The 14,530-nt window shown below is 42.9% G+C and overlaps 1 protein-coding gene across 2 annotated transcripts in view; it reads right to left on the reverse strand.

The window, feature by feature from the left end:
- The window catches only part of TUBGCP4 (tubulin gamma complex component 4), a 45,418-nt gene continuing 30,888 nt past the window's right edge, over nt 1–14,530 (reverse strand). For both annotated transcript variants that reach the window (XM_048866602.2, XM_048866601.2), the window contains 8 exons: nt 12,162–12,267; nt 11,328–11,435; nt 10,897–11,035; nt 8,475–8,652; nt 6,819–6,953; nt 1,763–1,879; nt 984–1,123; nt 1–515 (listed from right to left, as the gene is read on the reverse strand). In XM_048866602.2, coding sequence (XP_048722559.1) covers nt 503–515; nt 984–1,123; nt 1,763–1,879; nt 6,819–6,953; nt 8,475–8,652; nt 10,897–11,035; nt 11,328–11,435; nt 12,162–12,267 — 936 coding nt within the window. In that variant the 3' untranslated portion in view covers nt 1–502. The remainder of the gene's footprint in view (nt 516–983; nt 1,124–1,762; nt 1,880–6,818; nt 6,954–8,474; nt 8,653–10,896; nt 11,036–11,327; nt 11,436–12,161; nt 12,268–14,530) is intronic.

The raw sequence follows: 14,530 nt of genomic DNA on the forward strand, positions 1-14,530 counted from the left end.
TCATGGCAACTGCAAAATTATTTATTGTACAAACTGAACCCTATGCAAACAGTCGGAGCCTTTTACCATACACAGGCATTTAGTAGGATACTTCTCTCTTTGCTTTCCTAGTGACAAAGGTTAACAGTTCAGCTGAAGAGGTAGGAGGAGCTGCGTGATCTTGCGTTTCCTCTTCAGAAAATGACACCCAGCATGAAGCACAACAGGGATACAGAAATGCCACAGGAGTGTGTGCCCACTGTGGTGTTCAGTGAGTGGAATGGCTCCCTGCAGTCACTAGGAGCACTGACTGCATGAGACACTCCCCATTAGTTTTTTCCAGAAGAGATTGATACCTGGCAATAGTTGACTATAAACAGCTATTGAGAAGGACTTGGCCAGGAAAATGCAAATTCCCTAGGAACAGGACCAATGGCTATGTACACTCACTGCAGCAGCAGTTGGTGTTCTTGCTACATCTTGCCGTGCGCTAGTTCTCAGCCAGAAAAACTGGTCCTGGTGCTCAAACCCCAAAACTGCAAGAGAGGAGGAAAGAGACACCATTAATTACATACCCTAAGAAATTCTCTCCATGCAACTGGGTAGATTGTTCCAGTGATCGGTAAACACCACATGGTAGGTAGCTTGCATTGATCCCAAAGTAAATATACAAACAGTGAGGAAGAGGTGGCTATGGTGTGTGGCTAATTCAGACCCACTGGCCCCATCACGTGGCAGCACTTTAGTCCATGTAATGCAGATGTGAGCCTTTTGATACAAGTAATTTTGGGTCCAGATGGAAAATGACAAAGTCCTCCCACGACAGAACCTCTTAATAAAATCACTGAGAATTAGTTCACAAGTACTCCTCAGTTTTTTGCTTATACACACTAACATGGCTACCACTCTGAGCCCTTAACTGACTCGTTTCAGTAACCTCAGAAAGAGTTGCTGCTACCACCAAGCCTGGTGCCCTTCCAGGCTTCAGTGCTGCGTATTCCTACCTGCCCAAGGTCCCCCCAGCCTGGGTGTAGTATTTGTTGTAGTCCAGGCGGAGCAACAGCTGAGCCAAGTCAGAGTTTATCTGGTGGTTGCGAACGCTGGAGAGAATCTTGAAAAGGAGCGAGGACTGACGGCTGAAGCCCTGCAGATTACAGAAGATCAGAATTAGAGGATGCTAAGGCTACTGTGGCTTTGTCTCCCACTGCTGCCAAAACAATCTTTCATGGACCTAAAGTGACATTTCCTTCCAGATACAAGTGGCCTGTGACAGCAAAGTGACACACTGCCATCTCCACTGTAAGGTAAGCTAGCTATTACCCCCATGACATTCTAGTGCTTGATACAACAGGGTGAAAGTACAGACCCCGAGACTCACAAGCTGCTTTTCCCAACTCCACAATCTTATAAAGTTTATTGCAAGCTTGTATTTGCTTGCTCAACACAGGCGACTTGAGATTGCTGCCTGCAGCTCTGCACTCATCAGTGTAGATGGCAAGGGGCAGGGCTTGGCTGCTGCCTTGCCTACACAAGAGTTGCCCCAATTTAGCTAAAACTTGTTTTTAATTTCAGTTTAACTTAAAACAAATTCCTGATTGACATAGGGTGGCTACTCTTAACCCTAAGTAAGTGTCCACACAGGGATTTGCACTGGTTTTACTAAATCAATTTAAAAAAATGTAACTGTCATAGTCAAGCCTAAATCCAAAATCAACTCTGTTTGTCATGTCCCATGTATGCACACAGCAGGAAGGAGGAGAGATCTGGATGGACAAAGACTCACCTTTACCAGGATGCTCAGCTGTGCAGCTCCACGCTCATCCAATGGGCCCAAATTCTGACTGACCAGAGAACAGAAACTGTGACAGAGATCCAGGATTTCATTCAGGCAATGGAAAACCTGCAGAGAGAGAGTAAGTCATAAGAAAGTAATTTTAAAATTAGATGCCAAAAACAGACCCAATGAGAGGGCATTTTCACACATTAGTTCATTGGGTCTTGCTTGACCTGACCATTTAAAAACTGCAGGAATATCCTAAGAGGAAGAGGAACGTAGCATAGTGTCATTTGCTGCCCTCCCTCCAATACCTTTATACCTTTCAACTTCTTCCGCTTTAACTCACCCTTTCCTTTCCTTTCAGCGATGAACAGGGAGCCCACTACTTCTACACATAACCTCTTTTAAAATTATGACACTTTAGCGCTGTAATATGGAATATTTTGAACAAAACTTTTCTTATTCAGAAAGCTGATAATCTAAAATCATACTAATAAAGTTGAAGGGACGCTGCTTAAATGTAGCCTAACATTTGAGTTTTTTGTACAAATGAGACATGCTGCCACAATTTAAAATGCGAGTGAAAACAATTTTTAAACAAACATTCCGCTGCAGGTGTTTGAAACACAAAAGTAGCAATAAGAGCCTGAAAGATTTTCATCCAGTGAGAGAAACACAAAAAGAAAGCAGCATAAATAGGACACTGACTTTTAAAACTCACTTTTTACAATCTGTTAGGGACTCTAACAGAAAAATATTAGGGGATAGATATAAGATTCCCTGCTGAGTCACCTAGCAAGGACTAATGATCTGAAAAGGAGACAGAGAGACTAGAAACTTGGGATGAATAAGCAAAATAACAAACTACCATACTGGGTCGGACCAAAGGTCCATGTAGCCCAGTAATCCTGTCATCCAACAGCGGCCAATGCCAGGTGCCCCAGAGGCAATGAACAGGTTATCATCAAGTGATCCATCCCCTGTCACCTATTCCTAACTTCTGGCAAACAGAGGCTAGGGACGCCATTGATGGACCTATCCTCCATGAACATATCTAGTTCTTTTTTGAACCCTGTTATAGTCTTGGCCTTCACAACATCCCCTGGCAAGGAGTTCCACAGGTTGATTGTGCACTGTATGGAAAAAATACTTCCTTTTGTTTGTTTTAAACCTGCTGCCTATTCATTTCATTTGGTGACTCCTAGTTCTTGTGTTATGAGGAGGAGTAAACACCACTTACTTTCTCCACACCAGTCATGATTTTATAGACCTCTATCCTATGCCCCTTTAGTCGTCTCTTTTCCAAGCTGAAAAGTCCCCTAATCATTTTTGTTGCCCTTTTCCAATTCCAATATATCTTTTTTGAGATGGGGCGACCACATCTGCAGGCAGTATTCAAGATGTGGGCGTACCATGGATTTATATACAGGCAGTATATTTTCTGTCTTACTGTCTGTCCTTTTCTTAATGATTCCCAACATTCTGATCGCTTTTTTGACTGCCACTGCACATTGAGTGGATGTTTTCAGAGAACTATCCACAATGACCACAAGATCTTTTTTGAGTGGTAACTGCTAATTTAGACACGATCATTTTATATGTATAGTTGGCATTATGTTTTCCAATGTGCATTACTTTTCATTTATCAACATTGAACTTCATCTGCGATTTTTTTGCCCCGTCCCCCAGTTTTGTAGAATTCAGCTTGGGAAGAAGGCACAATTTTTTTTAAACAATGATAGTCATTTTCTTGCTGTCTTTAGATCCAGCCTAGTACTTTTCTGGAAAACTTGCTTTAGTCAAACAAGTTAGCAGGCTCAATGAAGGGTAACTGGGTGAAATTTTGTGGCCTCCAATATATATCAGAGGTTAGGGTAGATGATCTAAGGGCCCAACTGGCCTTAAATGCTGTGGGAGAAAAGCAGCTAATACTGCTACAGAAATACAATCAAACCCAGATACTCAAAGCCAGGGAGAAACCTAGAATACCATAATATGAGTGTGTGAAATATAATATGGCAGCAAAACAGGCCATAGCAATTTTGGGCTACATACAAGGAAGCAACAGGTCTCAAGTAGTAAGGTGCCAGTTTCCCTTTATGCGGCTTTGAGGTGATCACATCTGGGATATTACATAATATCTTATGTTTTTATACTCTGAAAGGAAGTAATGGGGGCCCTATCATAGTAGAGGTTTAAACCTGGACTATAGAAGGTGCTAGAAAATGTACTTGCACTGTCCACTGCTTGTGGGAATGGACGAATATTTTAATGACTCATTCTACTTTTTGAGGTCACTAGGTGTGAGCAGCTGAACTGTTAAGTTTATCAGACAGACATTAGTTAAACAAACACTGACGCCATGAACTGGAGGTGGGATTTAGACTGGCTGGTAGATAATTTGATTGGACAACTAAGCACTCATTTGGCATAAAATCAAGATGTTAAGAACAAAATTATTCAAAACACCATGGATATGAAGAGAAGAGATTGTTTAATTGCCTGTACACCCATGCTAGCAGCCTGAGTAATAAAAGAGGAATTGGAATTATTCATTTATGAGCATAAATTAGACCTATGTGGTATTACTGAAATCAAGTAGAAAGACTTGCATGTTGGGAATGTTAAAATCACTATTTGGGAAGTACAGCGTAGGGGAGAGGGCACACTGTCAAAAATAGAAACACCTGTTTCCAAGTCACTGACAACTTTGAAGCAAATGATCTTCAGTGCTTACAGATAAAACGTAAGATGGGGTATTGGTTGGTATCTACTGCCGACTACCACATTACATTAAGGAGCAGGATGATCCCTAGCTGCATTACCCTGGGGGACTTCAATCTGAGCAGCATGATGGAAGTCTTATGCTACCAGTATTAAAATGTCCTTGAAATTCCTAAAAATTATAGATGACAATTTCCTAGCTCATGTAATGATGCATCCAACACAGGAGAATTCTATATTAGACTTCATGTTGACAGATAAAGGAATTGATAAAATTTAGTGGTTGCATAAGTGCAAAGGATGACTACTTGATCATGCTATTTGTACATAATAAATGTGAAGTCCAAACCAGTAATATATAACTTGGCACTTTGAGAGCCAGTTTCACAAACCTGGATACAATTATGAGACATCAGCAGAGAGAATTTGCACAAAAAAAGGGGAATATGTTGAACTATAAGAACATTTTACTAGATGTCCCAAAGCCCACAATGGAGAAAAAGACTCCACTAATTTAAAACAAAAATAAACAAAAACCAACCATGGCTTAGAGGGAAAGTGAAAGCACTGATAAAAATAATTACAAATGGAAAAAAGGGGAAGTTGATAGAAATTAATTGTAGAAAATTGGTAAGGGAAGCAAAAGAACACAAGAAGAAATATATGGCCAGCAGAGTTAAGGACAATAAAAAGGAACCTAAAAGCGTATTAGGAAGGACAAAAATCCTAAATGGTTTGTTGGTCCATTACTAGATGGAAATAGAATAGTCACTGAAGAAAAAGCAGAAGTGTTCATTATGGATATTTCCGTTTCATATTTGAGAAAAAGCTAGATGATATGATATGGTGATTGAAATATTTTCCATTCTAACAGTAACTCAGGAGTATATTAGTAGCTGCTTTAAATAATTTTAAAATAAATAGGTCCAGATTAAAAAACACAATTGCAAGTTAAGAGGACTGAGGAGCTCTGGATCATTAATTTTGATTTTCAGTAAGTCTTGGACACGGGGAGGTTCCAGAGGACAGGAAGAAAGTAAATGGAATGGTTGTGATGGGACTCTTAATAAAAAGAATTAAAGGAGGGTAATATAAAAATAAACATGAGTTCATAGGAAATAGATCCTATCAAACTAATTTGGTATATTTTTTGAGATAACAGGTTTGGTTGATTATATTACATCAACACTATTACCTTTTCCTTCTGTAAGGCATTTGTCTTGGTATTACACAACATTTTGATTAAAAAACTAGAAAGATACAAATCAACGTTGCACACATTAAATGGATTAAAAACTGGCTAACTGCAAGGCCTCAGAAAGTAACTGAACAGGGAATAATAATGGAGCAGATGTGTTTCCAGTGGAGCTCTGTAGGAATCAGTTCTTAGCCCTACCCTGTTTAACAATTTTATAAGTGACCGTCTTAAAAGAAAAACTGAAAGTTTGTAGATGATAAAATCTGGGGGAGTGGTAAATAAGGAAGGAGGACAGATCACTGATATAGTGATCTGAACATCTTGGTAAGATGGATGCAAGCAAATAATAAGCATTTCAATATGGTGAAATGCAAAATGTAGACATCTAGGAACAAAGAACATAGGCCATACTTACACAATGGGAGACTCTACCCTGGGAAGCTGTGATTCTGAAAAAGATTTGGGGGCATGTTGGATAAGCAGCTGATCATGAGTGCGACACTGGGCCAAAACAGCTAATGCAATCACTGAATGAATAAATAGGGGAATATTGAGTAGGAGCAGAGAGGTTATGTTACCCCTGTGTTTGGCACTGGGGTAACTGCTGCTGGAATACTGTGCCCAGTTCTGGTGTCCACAATTCAAGAAGGAGATTGAAAAATATGCCTTATAATGAAGGACTGAAGGAGCTCAATTTATTTAGCTCCTCAAATAGAAGGTTATGGAAAGACTTAATTACAGCCTATAAGTACGTATACAGGAGAACAAAACTTTGATAATGGCCTCTTCAATCTAGCAGACAAAGGTATAACAAGATCCAGCTGCAGGAAGCTGAAGCTAGACAAATTCAGACTAGAAATAAGGTAACTTAACAGTGAGGATAATTGACCACTAGAACAACTTATTAAGGATTGTGGTGGATTCTCCATCACTGGAAATTTTTAAATCAAAATTGGATGTTTTTCTAAGAGATGCTTCAGTTCAAACAGGAATTAGTTATGCAGGAGGTCACAGATGATCACAGTGGTCCCTTCTGACCTTCTCTATACGAAATGTTATTGGTATATCATATATTCACAATGGAATATAAAACCCCTGGGGTATCTTGTGGAAAAGAACCAGAGAGCAAAATCTACTTACAGGTTTGAGCAGGATGAAGGATTGAGCCAACAGGTTACTTAGGAAGTGATCATGAGCCAATCGGATGCTCTCAAAATCCCGAGTGGAGTTTATCTGCAGCAGAAGCTGTGAGAACTGAGACTCCAGCACATCCACCTGATAGGCAGGTACAGAAATTTCATTAGTACCACCTCTTCCTTACCTGCTGGGAGCAATTCCATCTCTACCTAGCCTCCTCAACCTGCCTCCAGGAAGAGCTAGAAAAATCTCAGGAGTGCCCTACCCCAGACGAGTCTGAACACTTTTTTGTCTGAACCTTCATCTAGGATCTGTGATTTACTGGTAGAGCTTGTCAAAAATGGGCCATTTTCTGCCCTCCCCCCTGAAATTTCTAAAAACCAGTTTGAAGTTCTCACAACCTTTAAATTCTGTTAAATATTTAATTAAAAAATTCTCATCCATTTTTTTCCTACTGGCAAACCATGAAATATTGGATTCTAAAGCAGGATTAGCAATTTGGTTTTTCGATCTTTTAGATACTTAATTATGTTAACATTTCAAGAGTTTCACAAAACAAAGTTAATTTGCCCCTTTGTAGCTCTCACCCAAATTCTGGAAGCCAACCTGAGTCCCATACTGTTGTCATTAGCAGTCCCTGTGTCCACATGCAAGAGGCACTGAGACTGCCCAATTAAGCTAATTGGAGAAAATATCAGATACAAGGTTGGGGAAGTTAAATATTTTCAGTTTAACTGTCACTTGAGGGGAGAGTTAAATGGTTATTTTCTTTTAAGGTTTGTGACACTTTTTATATAGTTAATATTCAACAAAAAACTGAAAGTTAGGTACCGCTGCACTTCAGAATCAGTTTTCTTCTATCGTTGTCTTGTTCATCCCTCATGCTACCACTTTCATTTCACAGTGCCAGTGGTGATTTTAACAGCCAATAGTCTCACAAAATCCTGGCAACTAGAAGTTCCGTTTTTACCCATTGAAAACTGCAGTTTCAAGCTCAGATGTTTAGAGCAGTGGTTTTCAACCTTTTATCCTTTGCAGACCCCTTAAAAATTTCAAATGGAGGTGCAGACTCTTTTGGAAATCTTAAACATAGGCTGTGGACCACCAGTGTCCACAGACAGGTGGAAAATCACTATTCTATGGTAAAGATAATAGTCTGCGGACCCCAGACGTTCATGGATCACAGGTTGAAAACTACTGGTTTACAGCATTGTTTCTAACTGCTCAAAACAGCAACAACTAAACTCAGGATGCTGCTGAATTTGAAGGAGAGAAAGGCAGGATGGTATCTTGGCTACCTATGAACACTAGGTATCACTGGAAAGCTGGAATTCCTGCATAGCATTCACTTATTGCTCTGCTGGTTCACGAGAGCACAAGCTTTAAGATAGTCACTGGTCCCTCAGCTCAGCAGTTCTGCTTTGGCACCAGTCCAGGAATTAATAGCTCTTGCCTTGCACTTTTCAGTCCTTGTTCTCCCTACCCTATCCACCCTTCTCCCCTACAACCTGCAGGCAAACTCCCCAAGAAAAGATGGTGCGTGGCATAATCTGAGTCTTGCTGTAGAGGATTTAGACACCTGCTCAGTGCCTCCCCTTCATTTCCCTCTTCCTGTTTATCTGCCTAAATGGCACACCACATCCTCTTCTGCACCCTGACCTGCAGATAGTACTGAAGATTATCCACAAGGAAGGCCATGTGATCCCTCAAACGCCACTTGATGGCATCAGTTCTGTTGGACTTCAGGTGCTTGCGCTGCATCTGGAGAGCCCAGCAGTGCTGCAACTCAGCCTGGACCCGCCGCACACTCAGCAGGTATTTGAATACAACGTTGTATCTGCAGCCAAGACAAATAGCAACCATTCAAGAAAAAGAAAGGCTTCCTTGGAGCCCAAGTCCCACACCAGACAAAGGCTGGAACATGGACATGAGACAAAAAGCCAGAGAGCTGAACAGCAACATGTAGAACAGGTGGGGGTATGGCCCAGCCCTGTAAATAGAAATGTTTTTTGTCCTTAATGGCATTGAACTCATGGTGTAGGCAAGAATAAAAAAATATCAGGTATATTGAGAATACAGAGGTGAAATGTATGTATTAATGTGATCCAGAGCCTACTGGCTTCAAGGCTGTAAGACATGTAGAACAGGTGGGGGTATGGCCCAGCCCTGTAAATAGAAATGTTTTTTGTCCTTAATGGCATTGAACTCATGGTGTAGGCAAGAATAAAAAAATATCAGGTATATTGAGAATACAGAGGTGAAATGTATGTATTAATGTGATCCAGAGCCTACTGGCTTCAAGGCTGTAAGATATTTAGCTTAGTCAAACAAGGCCTCAGGCTTAGAAATAGGCTGACATGGGTAGCTAACTGATGAGTAAGGCTACAAGTTTGTCACTGATTCTGTGACTTTCCATGACCTTGGGGACTTCTGCAGTGGCCACTGGCTCAGGGGAAGCTCAGGCAGCCCCTACACCAGATGCACCGGTTGCTGCTGGGGCAGTCTCAGGCCACTGCTCCCCCACCCCACCCTGCCACAGCAGAGTTTGGGTGTGGGAGGGGGCAGGGGCACAGGATGGGGTGAGGTGGGCTCTGGGTGGCGCTTACCTGGGCAACATCCCTCTCAGATACTAGGTGGAGGCATGGCCAGGGAACCGCAGCCAATGGGAGCTGCGGGGGTGGTGCCTTTAGGCAGAGCTAGCACGCAGAGTTGCCTGGTGGTGCCTCCGCCTAGCAGTGAGTGAGGGGGATGTTGCCACCGCCGGGGAGCCCCCCCAGGTAAGTGCTACCCAGAGCCTGCCTCACCCCATCCCCTGCCCCCTCCCACACCCAAACTGCTGCTGCGGGGAAAGAAGGGGGGAGGCATGGAGCCAGGTAGGGAGCCTTCCGGCCTTGCCAATCCCCTCTCCCCTGCTTCCCCTCCCCGCACCAGCAGGGGTCCCAGGCCATGTGCCACTGTCTCCCCCCCCACCAAGATTTATTCACTGGTATTTTTAGTAAAAGTTATGGACAGGTCACGGGCCGTGAATTTTTGTTTACTGCCCGTGACTTACTAAAAATACCAGTGACTAAAATGTAGCCTTACTGCTGAGTCACCCTGTCACAAAATGAAACAGTCACAGGAACAGAAGTGTTAACTGCTGATATTTAGGAAATATATATTGCAATGTACCAGTTAAAGCCGGTTAGAGTATTTTGGGCATTTTTGCAGACATAGGGTGTCAGTAAAGTGCTAACCACAAGTTGTTATAGTGACTGAGTAATGTAAACATTAATAGGTATAAAAGGAACTAACAGGTTATTCTATGGAAAATGGGGCACCCCAAATTTAGTGGGGTATAGAAACAGATTAAAATATAGATTAAACCTACATAAATACGTATGAACCCAAGTAGGCATCAGCGTTACAGATTATAAAAGCTGTATCTCAGCCTGTGTGCCTTGGCAGATGCCACAATGAGACCCACTGGTGGTGGTGATGACAATGAAGAGGAGGAGGAGATCATGACTGACACTCCAGGGTTCCCCAGCAGGAGATCTGATGCCAGTTACAGGGTTGAACACTTTTCACGCTATCTGCTGTAGTATTTCAGTGTTTGTGTGACTATTCAGCTGCTTAGTGGATTTATCACAAATTCCTTTATTACAAATTGCAATAGTTTATGTGCTTCCTCAGGTCTCACATTCTAGTGATACTGGGAATAACCTTCCTGATGCTGTAGCCACTCAGAAGACCGAACCCTTATTGACCAATATGGTCTAAGAAATTAATTGATACACCTATCAGGCTACAGTGGTTCTCTATTGCTCTGCTGGAGTTTCACCATGAGGAGGAAGGAGTAGAGCTGTAGATGGACAGATTTGTAAGGGAGAAGCAAATCTAGCAGTACCATACCGCACTCGTCATGACATCAGCAACAAGTGGCCATAATGTAAGTAAGTTGTACTGAATAATTTGGAGAGCAGACAAAGGCACTGAAGCTCTTTTCCCTTCATTCAGTGTGAAGGATAGAGAATCACTGTGTGCCTGAAACTTCAGAGGTGGGATGCCTACAGTGAACAGACAAGGATCTGGTACTCACTTTTCCAAGACAGCAGGGGTGAAGAGGATGTGCAATGGCCACTGCACTTTATAAGAGAGTCCCAGAGCTGCCCAACCAGATGTGGGGGCTTCACGGGGAGATAACTCCCGGGAAGGCCCTTCCCGAGCCTGAGAAGCATCTGGAAAAGAATTGCTGAACTTTAACCCGTGTACAGATTTAGTGGGGAGTGACATACCTGGTAATAAACAAAGAAGGGAAGAACTGAATGAAGAGAGGCAGCAGCAGCAGGGAGTCTAAAGGTACAGTGTGGTGTGCGGGAGGGAGGAGAAACTCCTGAGTCATGAAGGCCAAAGAGGAGAGGGAGCACAGAGTTACGATTTCTTAATCCTAAAAGTCTGCAGTATGAATAGAGGCTGAAGCAAGCCAGCACCACAACCCCCCACCCTTAAAAAGCAGGCACAACTCAATACCTTTATGCTCTTTTCCATGATACTCAATGGTAAGGTGGACTAAAGGAAGGAGATTATCATCATCTAGCAACACCTTGTGAGCAGACTGCTGGAACGCCACATTGACATCTGATAGGGAAAGAGCATGAATGTCACAGAGCATCAAGGTGCAACTGACACCAACCACAGAGTTGCTACGGGGCCAGATGCTGAGAATTCTACTCAGTCCTTAGTAGCTCATGCTGGGACTCGATGGCAATCTTCTAAATTGCAACTAGTTCCCATCCCTCTGTGACTTCCTGCCTCAGCTTTGGAACACTGACCTGCCCTGCCACATGGGATACTTGACACAGTCCTGAAGGGATGGCCAGTCTGTATGACACTCTACATTCTAGTTCAGCAACCCGCATGTAATCATCTCTAAGAAGTAAAGGGGGTGCTTCTGTATGCCAAGATGGCGGCTTCTCTCTCCCAGTGCACTAATCCATAGATACGACCTCCTCGTGTTTGCAAAGTAATTTACCAAATTACTAGGCAATTGTTTGGTAAATTATCAATATAAGAAAAGGAAAAGCCCTTTTAGATCCAATTGAGTTGATCTTACTCCGTGGACAGTGCAGGGTTGTTCTCTACAGCACACTGTCACCTACACCTGCTTATCTCTGATGTCATGGAGACTATCCAGAGCAATGTTAAGAGAGCTGCATGCTGCAGTGGGAAAATACAGGTTCATCCTTGGTGACTGCTCAAGAAATTGAACGAGTCTCACACTTGCTGTGCTAGGCAGGGCTGGCTGTCCTCTTGCCACAGCGGGCAGAGCGAGCAGGTCTTGGCAACTCAATTATGATTACTCACCATGTTCAGTTACAGCTGTGGGTGGGGTTTTTAACATGTGCTGTGCAGTGTCTATGAAGGCTTGGAACAATTCTCCTCTCCCCAGGAGATAAAAATCCTTAATAATCTGTGAAGAAAAACATTTAAATTCAAAACTCTAAAGAATTGAACAGAAACTATAAAACCCACACTTACCTTTCCTGGTTTAGTGTCTGCTTTCATTACTGGATGGACTGCAGTTTGTACCATTTTAAAGAACAGCAGTACAACCTGAATCTCCAGAGCAGGATTTCTGGTTTTGGGAAGAATCCATCTTATGTCCCAAAAGTCTGTGGTGTCTTGCCATCTCTCCAAGATGCAGATTGCAAAACACACACACTCAGGTGAATCCTAGAGAATGACTCATACAGAAATTGGAGACACGTAGTCTAGATAAAATTACTATAAGGTGAGTGCACAACAGGTTGAAAGACCATACTCAAAGTAGTTATCAATGGTTTGCTGTCAAACTGGAAGGACATATCTACTGGGGTTCCACAGGGTTCAGTCCTGGGTCTGGAACTCTTCCATATTTTCATTAATGACTTGGATAATGGAGTGGAGAGTGTGGTTATAAAAGTTGCTGATGACACCAACCTAGGGGGGAGTGCGGACACTTTGGAGGACAGGATTAGAATCCGAGACAACACTGACAAATTAGAGAATTAGTCTAAAATTAACAAAATGAAATTCAATAAAGACAAGCGTGAAGTACTGCACTTAGGAAGGAAAAATCGAACACACAACTATGAAATGGAGAATAACTGGCTAGGTTTAGATTGCTAAAAAGAATCTGGGGTTATAGTGGATCACAAACTGAATATGAATCAACAATGTGATGCAGTTGTAAAAAAGGCTGATATTCTGGGGTGTATTAACGGGAGCGTCGTATGTAAAATGTGGGAGATAATTGTCCTGCTCTTCTCAGCCCTGGTGAGGCCTCACCTGGAGCACTGTCTCTAATTCTGGGAGCCACACTTTAGGAAAGATGTTGAAAAATTGGAGAGAGGCCAGAGGACAGCAACAAAAATAATAAAAGGTTTAGAAAAACTGATCTATGAGTAGGGCCCTACCAAATTCACAGTCCATTTTGGTCAATTTCACAGTCATAGGATTTAAAAAATCATAAATTTCATTATTTAAATCTGAAATTTCACAGTATTGTAATTTGTAGGGTTCCTTACCCAAAAAGGCGTTGGGGCAGGGGGAGAAAAATCACAAGGTTATTGTGGTGGGTGGGGGAGGTTGTGGTACTGCTACCCTTTCTTCTGCTCTGCTGCTGTTGGCAGCGCTGCCTTCAGAGCTGGGCGGCTGGAGAGCGGCGGCTGCTGGCTGGGAGCCCAGCTCTGAAGGCAGAGCCCCCGCCAGCAGCAGCACAGAAGTAAGGGGGGCATAGTATGGGATTGCCTGCTGGCAGAGGCACTGCCTTCAGAGCTGGGCACCCGGCCAACAGCCGCCGCTCTGGCCGCCCAGCTCTGAAGGCAATGCAGAAGTAAGGATAGGAATACTGCAACCCCCCCTAAATTAACCTTGTGACTCCCCTGCAACTCCCTTTTGGGTCAGGACCCCCAATTTGAGAAACACTGGTTTCCCCTAGGAAATCTGTATAGTATAGGGTAAAAGCACACAAAAGACCATATTTCACAGGGGAAGACCAGATTTCACGGTCCATGATGTGTTTTTCATGGCCGTGAATTTGGTAGGGCCCTATCTATGAGGAAAGGTTTAAAAAAAACTGGGCAAGTTTAGTCTTGAGAAAAGAAGATTTGGCATGGGGGGAAGTGGAGACCTAATAATCTTCAAATACATGAGGGGCTGTTTATAAAGAGGATGATGATCAAATTGTTCTTCATGTCCATTGAAGGTAGGACAAGAAGTAATGGCCTTAATCTGAAGCAAGGGAGATTTAGGTTAAATATTAGGAAAATTCTTCTAATCATAACGGTAGTTAAATTCTGGAACAGGCTTCCAAGGGAATTTGTGGAATTCCCATCACTGGAGGTTTTTAAGACCAGGTTACCAGCAGTTCTCAAACTCTTGGTTGAGACTCCAAAGTGGATCGCGACCTTGTTTTAATGGGGTCATCAGGGCTGGCATTAGACTTGCTGTGGCCGGGGACTAAAGCCAAAGTCTGAGCCCTGCCACTCAGGGCTAAAGCCGAAGCCTGAGGGCTTCAGCTCTGGGTGGCAGGCTCAGGTTACAGGCCCCTCCAACCTGAAGCCCTTGAGTTATTGCTTTGGACCCCCAGCCAGGGCCGTGGGGCTTGGATGTGCAGGCTCAGGCTTCAGTCCCCCACTCCTGGGGTCATGTAAGTAATTTTTTTTTTTTTTGTCAGAAGGGGATCGCGGTGC

This window comes from Caretta caretta, chromosome 10 (genome assembly GCF_965140235.1).
Source record: "Caretta caretta isolate rCarCar2 chromosome 10, rCarCar1.hap1, whole genome shotgun sequence".
In the NCBI taxonomy this organism is placed as follows: domain Eukaryota; kingdom Metazoa; phylum Chordata; order Testudines; family Cheloniidae; genus Caretta; species Caretta caretta.